This window comes from Saccopteryx bilineata, chromosome 7 (genome assembly GCF_036850765.1).
Source record: "Saccopteryx bilineata isolate mSacBil1 chromosome 7, mSacBil1_pri_phased_curated, whole genome shotgun sequence".
In the NCBI taxonomy this organism is placed as follows: Eukaryota; Metazoa; Chordata; class Mammalia; order Chiroptera; family Emballonuridae; genus Saccopteryx; species Saccopteryx bilineata.
The window spans coordinates 47,202,690-47,219,911 of record NC_089496.1 but is presented as its reverse complement, the minus strand read 5'-3'; the positions used below and the strand labels follow the sequence as shown (position 1 = coordinate 47,219,911).

General features: G+C 52.2%; 1 protein-coding gene across 1 annotated transcript in view; it reads left to right on the top strand.

Annotated features, from left to right (window-relative positions):
• NOD1 (nucleotide binding oligomerization domain containing 1) overlaps positions 1-16,874 on the top strand; it is a 37,724-nt gene extending 20,850 nt beyond the window's left edge. Inside the window, exons 7-14 of the mRNA XM_066238310.1 lie at positions 1,744-1,827; positions 3,044-3,127; positions 4,620-4,703; positions 6,039-6,122; positions 7,003-7,086; positions 9,369-9,452; positions 13,757-13,840; positions 15,492-16,874. Of these exons, the coding sequence (XP_066094407.1) occupies positions 1,744-1,827; positions 3,044-3,127; positions 4,620-4,703; positions 6,039-6,122; positions 7,003-7,086; positions 9,369-9,452; positions 13,757-13,840; positions 15,492-15,564 (661 nt within the window). The 3' untranslated portion in view covers positions 15,565-16,874. The remainder of the gene's footprint in view (positions 1-1,743; positions 1,828-3,043; positions 3,128-4,619; positions 4,704-6,038; positions 6,123-7,002; positions 7,087-9,368; positions 9,453-13,756; positions 13,841-15,491) is intronic.
• The last annotated feature ends 348 nt before the right edge of the window (positions 16,875-17,222 follow it).

Sequence of the window (17,222 nt, the reverse complement as noted above, 5' to 3'; positions counted from 1 at the left end):
AAAAAAAATACCACTTCTTGATCAGTTTCCTGTTTGATGGTTTAGAGAAAAGAGAGGCCTGACTGCTTTCTTCTATTAGCATATCCTGTATACACCTTGTAAACCTCTGGGGCGTGCATAGCGGGGGTGTGGGAGGGAGTTATTTCTCTGTTATGTGGCTCATGCATTTCTGGAGAGCAGAGGGGATTTGCCATTGTTTCTGGGTACTTGTTACATCAATACCAGAGTATAGTTTGTGTGGGGACGGTGGGATACAGGGAGCCCAGGGCGGCCCTGAGCTGGGAACCTGGAGGCCTGGAGTCTGTTCTTTGCGCTGAGCCAGCATCTCTCTGTCGGCAACCACACACTCAGTGCCTCCCTGAGCTCATCTCACGAGATGGAAACTCCACACCAGTGCAGTGGTCTTGCCCCAGGCAGCTGTCCCCAAATTTCTCACCATACCAGGAAAGGAGAAAGCAGGAAGAAAAGGGCCATCCCAGGGAAACAGGTTGCATTCCCTTAGGACCCTGGTCGGCAAACCGCGGCTCGCCGCGAGCCACACGCGGCTCTTTGACCCCTTCAGTGTGGCTCTCCCACAAAATACCCCGTGCGGGCGGAGCCTCGATAAGAAATGTACCTACCTATATAGTTTAAGTTTAAAATTTTTGGCTCTCCAAGGAAATTTCAATCGTTGTATTGTTGATATTTGGCTCTGTTGACTAATGAGTTTGCCGACCACTGCCTTAGGGTATCAGTTAGGATTAACTTTGGCTAAGAGAGAAAATTCAAAATATTGGTGTTTACAAGCTTACTTGTCTCTCATGCAAACGCCTACAGGAGGGGCCGTCCTGGGCTGCTGTGGTGCTCCCAGGACCCTCAACAGCTCAGGCTCTCTTCTGCCTTGCTACCCCGCTGCCCTCACTACCTGACTTCCACCTGTTGACCCAAGATGGCTGCTGAAGCTCCAGCCATCCGGTCAACATTCTAGCCACCAGGAAGAAGGAGGAGCAAAGAAGGGGGCACACCCTACTGTTTTAAGAAGACTTTTCAGTTATGCCTAAGGAATCTTGTGCTTAAATTTTATGGGTAGAACTTCTTCACAATCTATGCCCAGCCACAAAATGAGGGATGCTGTTCCTAATAAGAAAGCAGAGATATTGGGAGTGGCTAGTAGCTTCTGCCACCCTGGGATGGCAATGCATTGTGCAAACACACTGTGCCCCGGCACTAAGGTGGGTACCCTTCTGGCAGAGGGGCCCAGAGTGTCTGACCTGATCATTTGAATGAGGCCTAAAAACAAAGCTTTTACCTGTTCAGCCTTTTACTTATTAAAAAGGTCAACACCTGGGCCTAATATGGCCCACAGCTGGCGTTTGTAGATGAAGTGCTACTGGAACACAGCCACAGCCACTTGTTTATAATCTGGCTGCTTCACACTAAGGAGCTGAGTGGCATGGAGGCCACCCACACGTGCAAGGTATCAGAGGTGGCTGTCCCTGTGTCCTCCGTGTGTCCTCCGTAGTCCTTGTGTTGAATCAGGGCTGTGCTGCCGTCTCACTTATGTGTTCGTCCTGGGTGGGTCTATCAGTTCCACAACCACCAGGCTCTTTGGGGGCTGTCTGGCTGCTGCTACAGCCCTTCCCTCAGGGGGCGCCGAGAGCAGGAAAAGTCCAGGACCCATCGGCTTCTGGATCCTCGTGACACGAGCGCACCCTTAGGGAGCAGCTACTCCGATGTGTAACTTCCTCTGCTGTCTCGTTTCAGACTCAGCGTCAACCAGATCACTGACAGGGGGGTCAAGGTGCTGTACGAAGAGCTGACCAAGTACAAAATCCTGACGTTTCTAGGGTACGTATTTCTCAAGAGCCCTGGGCCAGCCACGTAGTAGTAATACAGAACAGCAGGAAACGGCCCTTTGCGTGAGTGACCAGATGGTTGGGATTCACGGCCAAGGGCACCAGGGAGAGTGCTGGACTGGGAGCCGGAGTCCTGGGTCCTGCCTTTGGTTCAGCTGGCGGCCCTGCGGGGCCATGGTCTCCTTGCTTGTGTAACTGGGATCCTAATAGTACAGGCAAGTGGCTTCACTCTTGGTGGCGGGGGGACACAGTGAGAGACCATCTTGGGATACGCTTTATAAACATTGGAGTACCGTTTATGTATCAGACTTCACTGCTATGGGTCCATGAGCCCTTGTCCAGAACCTGGGGCAAGACGCACATCAGAACTCAGCGTGCTTGCCACACAGCAGTGACAGTGGGGTCTAGGACAATGCCCCGTTTTTAAATACTTGAATATTTCTGCAGCCAGTTGGGATAAAGACCACGAATAGCTCCATATCAGTTGCCAAAGTAGTTTTGAAAAGCTTTGGGTTTTCAGAGCCTGGAATTTCAAAGTTGGAGATAAAAGATTGTGGGCCCATCCGGCCCGCCCCATGGCCACTGTTGACTCTGTAAGCTGGAGCCCGCTGGTCAGCCTCTTTGGGCCTCAGTTCCCTAAGCTGATGAATGAGGACATGGACACACAGGGTGCCAGGCTGCCTCTCAGCTCGGGAGCAGCGAGGAACCCTTGAGTCCTGTCTGGTTCCCACGTTCAAATGCTTTGTGTGTACTGTTGAACTGGCAACAAGGGGTAAAATGACTAGAAGGTAGACAGTGAGGAGGCCCCAACACTCAGAGACTTCCTTCCGTCGAGACGCTGATTGGTATATTTATCTAAGAATACCCATCGCCCGCCATCTATCAAGCTCTTATAGACAAGGGCTTGGAATGGTCTCACGTAATCCCTATGACAACCCCGTCAGGGAACTATCACTCTTACCCCAGTATTACAGATGGAGAAACTGAGGCACAGAGCCGTTATGTAACTTACCCTAGGCCATCAAGCTGGAAAGTGGTTTCGAACGCAGCCTCTGAGCCCCCAGAGCCGGTCTCCACGTGCCCTTTCTTTCTTCTCTTAACCCAGACTTGGGAAAACAGACAGCGCAAGCTCAGTTTAAAAAAGGGGGTGGGGCCATCAAGACAACAGCGGGAGTCATCAAGTGTTGTGACTGTGCTTTCTCTCAAAGCTTGTACAACAACCAGATCACCGATGTCGGAGCCGGCTACATCGCCAGGATCTTGGAGGAATGCAAAGGCCTCACACACCTTAAGTACGTGGCGCCGGCGTGGCAGGCTCGTCGGTAGCTTCTCTCGGTCACGCCTCATTATTCAAACCAAGAGTAGATGTCACCCGACAGCGCTCTCACCCTTGCCTCCTTCTGCTTGCCTGGGAGCTTTCCTGGTAAAATAAGGAGACCTGGCCCTGGCCGGTTGGCTCAGTGGTAGAGCGTCGGCCTGGCGTGCGGGGAACCCGGGTTCGATTCCTGGCCAGGGCACACAGGAGAAGTGCCCATTTGCTTCTCCACCCCTCCCCCTTCCTCTCTGTCTCTTTCTTCCCCTCCCGCAGCCAAGGCTCCATTGGAGCAAAGATGGCCCGGGCGCTGGGGATGGCTCTTTGGCTTCTGCCCCAGGCGCTAGAGTGGCTCTGGTCGCGGCAGAGCGACGCCGCGGAAGGGCAGAGCATCGCCCCCTGGTGGCAGAGCATCACCTCTGGTGGGCGTGCCGGGTGGATCCCTGTCGGGCGCATGCGGGAGTCTGTCTGACTGTCTCTCCCCGTTTCCAGCTTCAGAAAAATACAAAAAAAAAAAAATGAGGAGACCTGTGTGTGGGAAGGGGAGCTGGCCCTGGGCAGGGTTTCTGACCTGGTGGGGGGAGGCTCGGGGTGTGAGGGGACCGCCTCCCACTGGTGAAGAGAAAGCCTGGCATTTTGACTTTATTAACTAATGACAGGAAGACAGGCCACAGCTGTCACCCTTTGTGGAGGTCTTTCTCCCCCCCCCCAAGGAAGTCCCCCCTTGTCTAAGTCCCTTCAGGCTTCTGTAACAACGTGCCGTAAGCGAGGTTGTTTATAAACACTGAAAACGTGTGGCTTACGGTTTTGGAGGTTGCGGAGTCCAGGACCGACGTGCGGGTAGGTTAGGTGTCTGGTGAGGCCTGGCGGTGGCCTCACCTGCTGGGAGCAGGGGGCAGGCGAGCTCTCTGGGGCCTCCTTTACGAGCTGCTGACCCCATTCCTGAGGGCTCCACCCTCGTGACCCAATCACCTCCCACAGGCCCCACCTCCTAATCCCATCACGCTGGGGGTTAGGATTTGGAATACAGGTTTTGGGCAGGTCACGAACATTTCAGACCGTAACGCCCATCTAGTTGCAAGAAAGAGCTGGCTTTACCAAGGGTGACAGGAGCCCCTGGTGCTGCCCTGGTGACGGGAACACACGCCTTGACCATCTGCAGCTGAAACCGGAACCTCCCTGGTCTAGCGGAAATGAGGGATGCTCCGGTGGTCCTTTATTTAAAGGACCCCTGAGAAAGCTCGGGTCGTCGAATTTCTGCAAATCGTTACCATCTCCTGGACAGGAATCCTGGATGGCTCTCCTCCCGGCTTTGGGCCCTTTCCTGAGTGGGAGCGCAGGGCACAGCTGCTGTGGGTCCCAGGAGAAAGGCCACACCTCCCAAGGGGGACCGGAGGGGCCCTGTGCTGGGGACCAGGGTGGCTGAGTCCCCTCGCGGCTGGAGGCTGACATGTGCACGGCTCTCTCCGCAGACTGGGGAAAAACGAAATAACGAGTGAGGGGGGCAAGTGTCTCGCGCTGGCCGTGAAGAACAGCAAGTCAATCTCTGAAGTCGGGTGAGTGGAGACAAATGCACGCGCATGTGCATATCACAACCTGTTCTGTGTCCATGCGCTCCTGCTGGTCTTGTGCATAAACACACCAGCAGGACTGCTGGGCCAGTCGTGGGGCTGGGCACAGACAGCTTTCATCATGGAGGCCCTCGTGGGCCCCCCTGGCTGCTGCACAGGATACGCAGTGGGGTCCCGGACTGCCTGCAATGTTCATTGTGTGGACTTTTACTTAATTCATGCAAAAATCAGTGTTATCACCTCCAGCCAATGGAGGGCGCTATTCCAGCCCTGTCAAACAAGCCCCATGTGGTTCCTTGCCACAGACAGATGCTCTCCATTTTCAGAATATTATCTATTATTCTCTAGAGATTTTTTTTTTAGTTTAAATTTTTCTTGTGGCATAACATACAACATACACGTCACCATCTTACTCATCTTTAAGCGTACAGCCCAGTGGCACTGAGCACATTCATGCGGTGCACAACCATCACCGCTATCCATCTCCAGAACTCTTTCCATCCTGCAGAAAAGATGCTCTGAATCCATTAATCAATAACTTCCCATTCCCCTCCCACCAACCCCTGGCGGTCACCGCTCTACTTTCTGTCCCTGTTTATTCGTACAGTAGGTCCCTCACAGAAGTGGAGTCACACAGGGCTTGTCCTTTTGAGACTGGCTTATTTCACTTGGCCTGATGTCCTCAGGATTCATCCAGGTTGTAGCCTGTGTGAAAATTTGCTTCCTTTTTAGGGCTGAATAAAAGTCCATTGTATGTACAGACCACAGTTTGTTTAGCCACCCATCTGTCCAGGGACATTTGGATGGCTTCTACCTTTCAGCTGTTGTGAGTAGAACTGCTTTCGGTTCCTTTGTGTATATATATGTAGAAGTAGCATCGCTGGGCCAGGTGGTAATTTTATTTAAAAAAATTTTTTTGAGAAAACACTGTATCGTTTTCCACAGTGGTGACAGCATTTGACATGCCCACCAATAGGGCACAAGAGTTCTAATTTCTCCACAATTCGCCAACACTTGTATTTTCTGTTTGTGTTTGTTTGTTTTTTAATAGTAATCATGCTGATAGGTGTGAGGTGGTATCTCTTGTGAGCCTGGGCCTGCAGACAGACTTGCGGACGGACTTCTTTTCATAGCTTCAGCGGCTCTTTCTCCCGACACTTCTGTCTGGATCTAAAATCCGGAGCTGGCGTAGGATGTCATGGCTGGGCCACAGCTCCGGGGACGGAGCAAAGCCATCTGCTGGCTGGGTGTGGTGTGCAGCCTGGCGTGGCCACCGGCAGCAAACCAGCCCTGACTTTCACTGTCTTACTCTGCCCGCAGGATGTGGGGCAATCACATTGGTGATGAGGGAGCCAAGGCCTTCGCAGAGGCGCTGAAAAACCACCCCAGCCTGACCAACCTGAGGTAACCACCGCCTCTGTCACCAGGGGCCCCGCCCTGGTCACTCCCTGTGCCTCTTGGTGTGCCAAGGGACGAGCCAAGGGGAAGAGGGCGGTTCGCTTTCCCAGGGAGAGGGATATTTGTGTGTGATTTTTCTTTAAAAAATGATTTAATTATCTACAGTCAAGTGCATTACTCGTAAGTGTTCCACTCGGTGATTTGACATGGTACATCCAGTATAACCACCACTCAGGTCAAGACACGGGACACCGTGAGCCCCTCGGCCACCGCCATGCCCTGTGGGGGTGGGGAGGAATTCTCGAGTCCGGATGAAACTGAAAGGGACAGTCGGCAGCGGATTCCTGCCCCTTCCTCGTTCTCAGGGCGGTGCTGGGACAGAGGGGACCCTCTGTCTCTGTGTGCAGACATGCTCCTCCTGGCCCTCCTTCAGGCCTCTGGCCAAATCTCAGAGACTCAGGTGTCCCCTGTGCCTCTTGTTCTCCTGCCGTGGAGGAGAAGCTGGGCCGGAAGGGTGATGGCGGAGTCCTTCTTCACGAGGACAGAGGAAACCTCTCCAGCGCTCACTGACCGGCCCCCCGACAGGGCCCTCCCCTGAAGCAGGGCAGGCCAGGCCTCCTCAGCCTCCAGCCTGCACTGTGACCACGTCTCACTGATGTCCAGTTTCCCACGTGGCCTCTCCGTGATCAGCCTTGAACCTGACCTCGTGCTCAGAGCATTAGCTCTGGAGCAGCAACGCCTGGGTGGCTGCCAGCGAGGCCGAGAACTTCTGCTTCTGCCCCAAGCCGGCCCGGGCAGGGCCACCTCCGGCCGCAGCCACCGGGCTGTCTGGGTGGCTGAAGCCAAAGCCTAATATAATAATAACCCACCCCATTTTCCTCCCTAGTCTTGCATTCAACGGCATTTCTACAGAAGGAGGAAAGAGCCTCGCGCGGGCCCTACAGCAGAATGCGTCTCTGCGGATCTTCTGGTAATGACCGGAGTCGTTTTGAAAGGCTGGGTCTCGGGGTTGATTCCAGAGACTGCAGGCAGCCAGGAATCTTAACCGAAAAGCTGCCTGTCCGCTGAAAAGGCTCTAGGCCTTTCCTCAGAGTTAGGTCGATCCCGTCCAGCCATCCCCCGAAGCGCGGCAGGGGGAAGGGGCCCAGGGGCGTGCGGTCCAGGCCTTAGCCTGCTGCGCCAGCCCGGCCCTCTGGAAGCCCTCCACCCATTCCGCCTGTCCGGCCAGCCTCAGGACCCGCACGGGGCCCACTGGTCGTGCTCTTGGCTGGGACTCTTCTTCCTTCCTTCCTTCCTCCTCTGAAACTGCCTTCCTCCCCATGTGGTCTCCTCCTTCCCTGGTAGCCATGTTGGGATTTGGCCTTTGTGCTCAGCTCACCTGTCACCTGTCACAGGATGCCCACTGTCCTCATGCCCTCCCTGCCCTCTGGGGCACTAATTAAACGAGTGCTGCCTTCTGACAGTGCTCTTCCTGGGTCCCTTCTCCTGGCCATTATTATTTAACTGGATTCATTTGTGTCCTATCCACTTGCCTGTCTCCTACGTTCCTTACGGGTCAGGCGACGGTGTCGCAGGGCTCTGTGTCCTCTTGCGGCTCAGCATTCACGAGTTCCTGCCTAAACTAGTTCCTGAGAATGTCCTCATGAGGACAGGTTCGATGTTGGACCTGCTGGCCAGAAAATGCATTTTTAATTCTTTTCCCCTCAACAAGTATTAAAAATATATATTTTGAAAAGTAATATATGCTTTTTTGGAGAAAAAAAAAGATACTGAAGTCTAAAAAGTAGGAAGTGAAAGTATCTCCTCCCTGGTGTGTACCAGAATAACCTTTGTCTTCTAGCCTTTGAGTGCATATTCTAGCCTTCTAGCATTTGAATATATGTATGTTCAAGAAGTATCTATATCCCTTTTCTTACAAAATAGAATAGCATTTCACAAGTGGCTTTAAAAAAATCTTAGCCAGGTATTGTCCGTATTTTATATGTCTCTGTATGTCAGGGTTTCTCAACCTCAACACTATTAACATTTTGATTCAAATAATTCTTTGTTGTAAGGGGATGTCCCATGCACTGGGGGAGGCTTAGCGGAATCCCTGGCCTCTACCCACTACAGAACAGTAGACCCCCCCACCCCAGTTGTGACCATCAAAAATATCTTCAGACATTGGCCAGTGTCCCCTGGAGATTAAGAACCACTATTCCACGTGGATAAAAATGTCAAACCCAGCACTTCCTGTGTACGGACTGCACCAGACATCAATCTCAGCCTTTGCACGTATTAACTCACCCCACAGTCACCCTGTCAGGTCTGTGCTGTTTCTGTCCGTGTCTATGCGTGGGGACGTTTGGGCCGAGAGAAGTGAAGCCGCCCACCCGAGGCCGCCATGCTCGTAGGTGACACAGCCACCACCTCTGGCTCCAGAGCACGTGGCACACCCCTCTCTGCCTCCGTCTTCATACAGAAGGTGGCACGACGTCCTGCGGAATGGACGTTCACAACTTAGTTTGCCAGTGGCCTCTACTGAGAGATATTTAAATTTGTTCACCTTGATCTTAGACCAATAATACTGCCATTGATATACCGTGTGCTTAGATCCTTGTGTAGGTCTCTGCACACTACGGTTTCTAGAAATCTTCTAACCTTTGGCTCAAAGTGTAACACATTTACTGGGTGGAAAGACACCACCAAATTGTCCTTCCAAGAAAGATTGCTTAATGTTCTTTCTATCCCACTCTTCTTATTTTTTCATCCACCAGCACACCAGGGTCCCTTCCTATGCACCTCCGGGCGCTTCGAGCCCTTGGTGCTTTATCCAGACTACTTCACAGTTGTTACAACAAGTGAGAGACCTGAACTTCCAGTCACTGAAACTGGGTCCTTTGCAACCCGTCTCAGAGCAGAACACTGGGTGCATTTTGATGTCAGCAGGCTTTTCTAGGTCTTTATCCGACTGATTCTGGGGACATGCTGTCCTGTCCGTGGTGTTCAGGGGACCTTGGGGGTTGGAGGTGACCTAAGAAGCAGACATTGGCTTCTCATTTCCTGGGGGCTCAGCAGGAACGGAGAGGGAGTGTGGGCGCTCCGGAGTAAGAGGTTAGGTATAGAATTTGCCCTACAAATGAATCCCCCTTTATCACCTGTGGGGCTCAGAGGCTGGCTGTGGGCACCTGGGCTGGCATCCCGCTTCTGTGAACTCACTTAGGAACGTGTGCCAGGTAGACTCCCCGAGGACACACTGCCCTTCCTTTCTAGGCTCACCAAAAACGAACTGGACGACGAAGTGGCAGAGAGCTTGGCAGAGACGTTGCAAGTCAACCAGACGTTGAAACATTTATGGTAACTCAGAGAACCCTGGAATTTCAGACTGTGCTCCTTTCTAAAGATACTGATGTAAAATGCACGTGCTGGCCCTGGCCGGTTGGCTCAGCGGTACAGCGTCGGCCTAGCGTGCGGAGGACCTGGGTTCGATTCCCGGCCAGGGCACATAGGAGAAGCGCCCATTTGCTTCTCCACCCCTCCGCCGCGCCTTCTTCTCTGTCTCTCTTTTCCCCTCCCGCAGCCAAGGCTCCATTGGAGCAAAGATGGCCCGGGCGCTAGGGATGGCTCTGTGGCCTCTGCCCCAGGCACTAGAGTGGCTCTGGTCGCAACATGGCGACACCCAGGATGGGCAGAGCATCGCCCCCTGGTGGGCAGAGCGTCGCCCCCTGGTGGGCGTGCCGGGTGGATCCCGGTCGGGCGCATGCGGGAGTCTGTCTGACTGTCTCTCCCTGTTTCTAGCTTCAGAAAAATGCAAAATAAATAAATAAATAAATAAATAATAAAATGCACGTGCCACACAATTCACTCCTTTAGAGTGTACCACTCAGTAATTTTTAGTATATTCACAAGGGTGTGCAGTCATTACTACTATGTAATTCTAGAAGTTTCAACTCCCTGTTTCCCCACCCCCATACCTAGATGCATTAAACAGTCACTCCCTGTCCTTCCCCCCCCCCCCCCCGGGCCCACACAATCACTAATCTATTTTTCTTGTCTATGGACTTGCCTATTCTGGGCATCTCACAGACATGGAATCAAATAATAATGTGACCTTTTGTCTCTGTTCATTCACTAGTAAAAGTAACTAACTAGTTCAAGGTTCATCTACATTACAGCATGCATCAGTCATACTTCATTGCTTTCTATGGGTGGACGATATGCCATCGTATGGATATTCCACATTTTATATGTCCATTCATAAATCGGTGGACATTTGGGTGACTCTACTTTTTGACTATTATGAATAATGCTGCTGTGAACATTCAGGTACATGCTTGTGTGTGCACACGTATTTTCTTCCTCCCAGGTGTGTACTGAGGAACAGACTTGCTGGGTCATGTGTACCCTCTCTGTTAACTTTGGAGGAATTGTCAACCTGTTTCCCAGAGCACTGCTCTACTCTACAATCCCACCAGTAACGCAGGAGGATTCCCATTTCTCCAGATTCTCTCCAACACTCGGTCCTGTCCGTCTTTTGGAATCTTGCCATCCTAGTGTGTGTGGAGTGGAATCTCACTGTGGTTTCAATTGGCGTGCCCCTGGTGACTAACGGTGTTGGGCATCTTTTCATGTTCCTGTTGGCCATTTGTGTGTCTTCTTTGGAGAAATGTCTCCACATCCTTTGCTCATTTTCAGTTGGGTTATTTGCCTTTTTAAGCGCTGAGTTGCTAAGAGTTCTTTATCTGTTCTGTGTACCAAACATTTATTAGCTATACGATTTGCAAATATTTCCTCTCTGTGGGGTTTTTCACTTTCTTTTTTTTTTTCATTTTAAGTTTTTAATGAAAGCTGTACATCAAATTACTTTATTCCTGTATCTTCTCAATTGTTTCTTCCTTGTATTTGCCCTTTTCCTTTCCTGCTTGGCGAGATTTGGATTTACGTTCAAGGATCTTTTTGCATTCAAGGATCTTTTTGTGGACTCTGTCCAGCTTTGGTCTAGTGATGGCTACCTGGCTGGGGTGAATGCCCACATGAGCCGTTGTGCGAAGTGGTACAACTGTCCTCTCGGACTTACTTTGCCAGTTTGCTACCCTTCGTAGTGTCCTCACTCAACCTGACTTCATCCTTTCCAATGACCATGAACGTACACTGTACTTCTCTTTGGAAAGCGGAGAAGACGTCCTGAAGAAGACGTCCTTCCCGCATTCGCGGGAAGATGACCTGAAATGCCCAATGCCCTTTCTGGTTCTTGCTCCGGTCAGAAGTCACAAAGGGATCGAACTTCATCCTGACCCCTGGCTCCCCTGTGATGGCTGCAAAAGGAAAGAGACCCACCTGCAGCTCTCCGTCTTCCACCTTATTGACCGTGACCTTTGGAGGACAGAAGATTTTCATTTGGATGAAGTCCGTGTATCTGTTTTTCCCTTTGGCTGCTATGCTTCAAGTAGCTCACTACGAAATCATTTCTTAATCCAGGGACACAAAGATGCACCCCGAAGTTTTCCTTTAGGTGTTGCAAGCTTTGCGCTCTCGGTCTTTGACCTCCATGGAGTGTGTTTCTGTGACTGGCATGGGGTGGAAGGGGGCAGCTGCGCCCTCGTGCCTGTGGGCGTCCAGCTGCCTCAGCAGCGCTTGTTGACAAGACCATCTTCCCCTTCTGAAGGGACCTGGCACTTTGGCCAAAAATCAATTGACTAAAAATGTATGGGTTTATTGGTTTATTTCTGGACTTTCTATTCTAGTCCACTGATCCATATGTCTATCCTTACTCTCTATCCTTATGCCAGCAACACACAGTCCTGATTATTGTAACTTTGTTGTAAGCTTTGAAATCACAAAGTGCGAATCTTCCTTGTCAAGATCCTTTTGGCTACTGTGGGTCCCTTGCCTTTTCATACGAATTTTAGGTCACTGTATCCATTTTTTTTTTTTTAAAGCTAGACTGTGCTACTTTTACATCTTTTTTGTTTGGTTGGTTGTTTCCCCTTTTCCTTTCTGGCCTGTCGGTGTTCTTTTATGCCCTCCCCGGGTGCCAGGCCAGCCCCACCAGGGAGACCAGAGCTAGAACAGGACTGGAGAGCGATGTTGGCCGCTTTGTGCCTGCACAGCCACAGTGGCCCTGGTGAAGGGAGCCCCGGCAGGCATGTGGGCCTGCGCACTGCTGGGCCTGCCAGCTCTCCTCTCGCCCAGCCTCTTGCTAAGTCTTGGCGGCAGGCAGCTTGCCCCGCCCCCCCAGCAAGGCCAGCCCCGCCCCCCAGCAAGGCCAGCACTAGCAGCCCTGAAGGAAGTGATTAGAAAACAGCAGCGTTTAACCGAATGCAGAACGCTGTGCCCACTTCCAGGTTCTATTTTTGCTCCTTTTGCAAAAATGTCAAGCCTACCAAGTCATCACCTTGGCCACTGAGCCCCGGGGTCCCAGCCTTTGGGAGCTGTGGCTGGGAACATGGGGTCCCAGCCGCAGCACAGCCACCTGAGTCCGGTGTGCTTGTCAGGGAAGGTGACAGAGCTCCCTTCCACTGAGCACCAAGGCACAGATGGTGAGACCTGCTTCCTTCCTACACGCCGTCCCATTGAAACGTCCCATAACTGGGGGAGAGTGGCTCTCTTAGAGTTATTCTGATTCTACAAGATCGGGCAGCTGAGGCACAGAGAGCTTGAGTTTATTTCAAGGATCTGTAGCTAAGGAATGGGGAGTATGTGTGTGTGTGAGGGAAGCTTCTAACCACTGTGTCCTACTGCCTCTTTAAGGGTTGGCCCCTTCTCACTTAATTTCTATGACCTCATCGATCAAACAGCATAGGCCCTCACCTTCCTGGAAGGGCTGCCTTCTTGGGTCAGTGCCCAGGACGTCTAGGGCTCAAGTTCCATAGAAAACCTTACTCTACAAATAGCCGGGAGTGAGGAATGAGCCTGAGGACAGACAGACACATCACTGCCTCGTGGTGCCTTGATTTCTGGAGGGGTTGGAAGCAGAGCTGCCCAGGGGAGCATTTTGGGAATTGCCTGGGCTTCTCGGCTAACCTGAAACCTTTGTTCCGTTTGGATCACTGTTACCCACCACACTGGGGTTACTCTCAGAGGCCCCGTTACCGCTGCTTCTCCGCGGGGACCGGGAGTGCTCTCAGAACTGCTTCTCCTCTCCCCCATCAGATGCTGGGGAGGACATGGTCCCGCCTCTGAAGCTTTTGTTTCCCCTGAAGACAAGACCAGCCTGTTGGTAGCTACTTAACTTCAAAAACTGCCTTGCTTCTTGCTAACCACCTGGACGAAGATCTGACTGCCTCTTCTCTCATTTATTTCTTAGAATGTGTTTCTTAGAGGTCTCCAGCCATTTCTGATTGGGCTGCTCTGCAATGAAACATGTCAAGCACACACACATGTATGTTCACATATTAAACTACTGCCATAAGAACACACAGATAATATGCTTGTTATGAAAATCTATAGAAAAGAAGTCAACATTTTAAAGGTTGTCCTTTATTCCGGTGGGTTGGATCTGGACAATCTTAGCCAAATGAAAAGTCACGTGGACTCGGCTCTTCCCTGGCCCCTCTCTCTCTCTCTTATCCCACCAGCCCGTTACAGTGACCCCCTAATGAAGGGGGCAGATTTAATCTGGTACCGTGTAACTTGATACAAAAGATATGTTCTTCTTTCAGGCTTATCCAGAACCAGATCACAGCCAGGGGGATTGCCCGGCTGGCAGAAGCACTGCAGAAGAACACGGGCATAATGGAGATCTGGTAAGACCCACTCTCCACTGGTAATGATGACACTGATCATGTACTCAGCGCCACTGACTATGTGCCAGGGACAATGGAGGGGATCCCCAGATTCCCAGCTACCCTCACACCTGCGTTCCCTTCCCTAGAACGGGTCCCCTGCCTGCTGAGTCTGAGGTTAGCATTTAGCCAGTACACTCTGTTATACTGGCTTTCTGTGTGGCTGTCTCCTCCCGACTGTGAGCTCCCTGAGGGCAGGGCCTGTGGCCCAGGCACTGCAGCGTCCACAAGGACTAGGCTGCATCCTCATTCATTTGTTGAATAACCAAGGGTTTGAGTGCCAGGCACCGTGAGGGCCCTGAAAATCCAGTATGAATAAAATAGGCCTGCCCTTAAAAGTTTCCCGTCTGGTGAGGGTGACACACAGTTAAAATAAAATCATTCAAGAAATTATTTAATTACAGTCATGATGAGTGCTATTATGGGGAAAGCTAAGAAGGGAAGCTAACACAGGTGTGGATTCAGGGAAGGCCTCCTTAAGGAGGTGGCATTTAAAGTAAGCCATAAAAGATGACTAGGGGTTGTCAGCAAGGGCGAGAGGAAAAGTGTTCCAGGTAGGGGGAACAGCATGTGCCAAAGCTCTGAGGCAGGAAGGGGCATGATATCAAGAAGCTGATGTGCCCTGGGGCTCAGATAGTTTGGAAGCGGGGGCTACAGGGAACTGAGGGTATGGGGAAACTAGACCATACAAGATCTGTGTGTCGTGTTACATAGTTTGGTATTTATCCTAAAAGCAATGGAAAGTCACTGAAGGGTTTGAAGCAAAGAAGGATGTGATCAGAGTCGCACTGTCAAAAAGACCAGTCTGGTTCCTCTAAAAGTGGCTGGGAGGAGGCCAGAGTCCACGTCAAGGGACTGGTCAGGAGGACATGGCAGTGATCCAGAGAGAAGGCATGGTGGGTGCTCAGACCAGGATCGTGGCGAAGGAGATACGGAGAGGTTCCAAGGAGGCTGTCTGGGGATGTTTAGGGAATAGAATAGAATTCAGTGATAGATCAAACAGGAAGATGAGGAGGAAGGGGCCAGAGTTGACGCCAGCTTACTAACTTGCACAACTGGATGAAGAGTGCTACTCTTCACTGAGCTAGGGAGCTCTGGGGGACGTGGCCACGTTGAGGGGTTCAGGAGACACCCAGTGAAGACGTCAGGGAGGGAGGTGGCCCCACAGTGGAGGGGTCTGGCTGCAGGTCACTGACATGTGGATGAGGCCATGGCACAGAGCGGCCTGGGGGAAGGGCCTACCCCAAGCTGGGAGGAAGCCCACTATTTATAGATCACATGGGAAAGGAGACTGAGATGGAGTGGCCAGAGGTGCAAGAAAAGCCAGACGGCGTAGTATCAAGCCAAGGGAAGGTCGTGTTTCTAGAAGGAGAGAGGGCGGGGACAAGGTCTCAGAAACGCCATTAAATTCAAATTCATAGAAGCTGTTGGTGACCTTCCCGAGACCTAGTTCACAGAGTAACGGCAGCTGAAAAGGATCAACATTAAGGCCAAATATTCAACTCCAGCACGTTCTTAATTTCAAGGTCCCGTGAAGCTGCGTCGTTAGGAAGACACGGAGCCTACAACAGCCCCTAACACGTTACCTGTCTTCTTGGTTTTTCTCCAACAGCCTAAATGGCAACTTGATAAAGCCCGAGGAGGCCCAGGCCTTTGAAAGCGAGAAGCGGCTTGTCTGTTTCTGAGACGGTGATTTCCTGTCCGTGGCCTTGGCCCTGGGAGACTGCAGCGGCCACCGCCACTGGGTGCAGCCACGTGTCCTGAGAGGGCTCTGCCGAGACAGGGCTGCCGGGAGCCCCGCCTCCGTGCCGCAGACCCGCCTCCGCGCAGGCGCGCTGCTGGCAAACTCCCTGCACAGCTGTCCCAGCTTTGCTGGCTTTGTGAGCCATCCTCTTCGCATAAACAGGCTAGAGACGTTCGTGCATATCCATGCTCATTTTAACCTGAAGCTAAAGGAATAACACTTTGAGCTCATGAAGACGACCGCCCTGAGGACCAGGGGGAGTGAGTTGGTCACTGCTGCCTTTTTTTCTGACAGTCGGGGACATGGTGCAGGGTTTCTTGGAGAAAAGGTGCTCAACATACAAGGAGTGTTTTGCCTGAGATCTCCTTCTTCCTCAGATGTGTTGCTGTTAATCTCACTTCATGGCTGTAGGACCGAGGTGTGGCTGGTGCCAAGGGAAGGACTCGTCGCAGGCTATCGTTTTAGTCGTGGGCTGTCCCTGCCAGCAAAGGCCACTGGATGCCCTCTTAGCCGGTCTAAGAGAAAGGACGATGGCTTCATAATGCTGAGTGTCCACGTAGGGCTGTGGCATGCTGGGCTGGCCTCCTCCGAAAGACCAACACTCGGGCAAAGCTCTGCCCCGGGAAGAAGCACTGCCTCCCCTCCTAAAGGGATAAGCCATGGCTTACCTGTGATCCTGGCATCTGCACAGAAGCCTCTCTCTCTCTCTCCCTGTCCTGAGGAAGTATCCTCCTGCCCGAGGAGTTGTGAGGGTGACTGAGTTGGAGCCGAGACTCAGGGAGCCGCGGAGAACCAGCTAGCAGAGCAGGGTAGACCCCGACCACCATGGCGGGCACATGGTGGATGCTGAACAGGGCAGGAGGTGGTGATAGGACCAGATGACATGTGCTTTTGCCAATCCATTTGTTAGTAAAATACTGAACGCACTATTTTAATTGCCGGAGCCTGTGATTGTTTAAAGGGACTGAATCTGGGATGCATGCTGTTTCCTGAACCCCCTGCTGACTCCCGTCCAAGTGCGCTGCATGGGTCCCGGGGTGACAGGCTGTGGGGACAGCCTGACGGAGGGGCGGAGGCATCCTCATTCTGCTTCTTCATAGGTCTCTCCACCTACCAAGGGACCAAAGACAGCCGAGGAAGCCCCTGAGGCCTCCCCATCTGACCACCAGGTCCAAATGGGCTCCTCAGAGGAAAGGACAGGGGCAGGGACTAGGGGGTGGCAGCGGGCAGGACACGCTGGCATGGGCCAAATCCCACTGCCCTCCCCACTGTGCCATGATAGGTCCTGGCAGGCCAGGTTCGAAGTCTACCACCTTCCTCGGCTGTTCTGCTGAGTAGAGGACCCAAATGGGACGGTCACCTATTGTGGCAAAAGGCATTGAGCTGATTATGGTCAAACATGAGAGGGGGAGGGAGAAGGGGCCCTCCTTGAGTTCTCAGAGGTACAGCCTACCTGGTACAGCAGCCCTGCTCGGAAGGTCACCCTGAAAGATGCAGGTACTGGCACCCTGCAGTCATTCAGCCACATGGTGGCCATTCCCCAAGGCACTGCTTCGGTGGTTCCTCCCACCCCTCACCCCCTCAGATCTGCATAGTCAC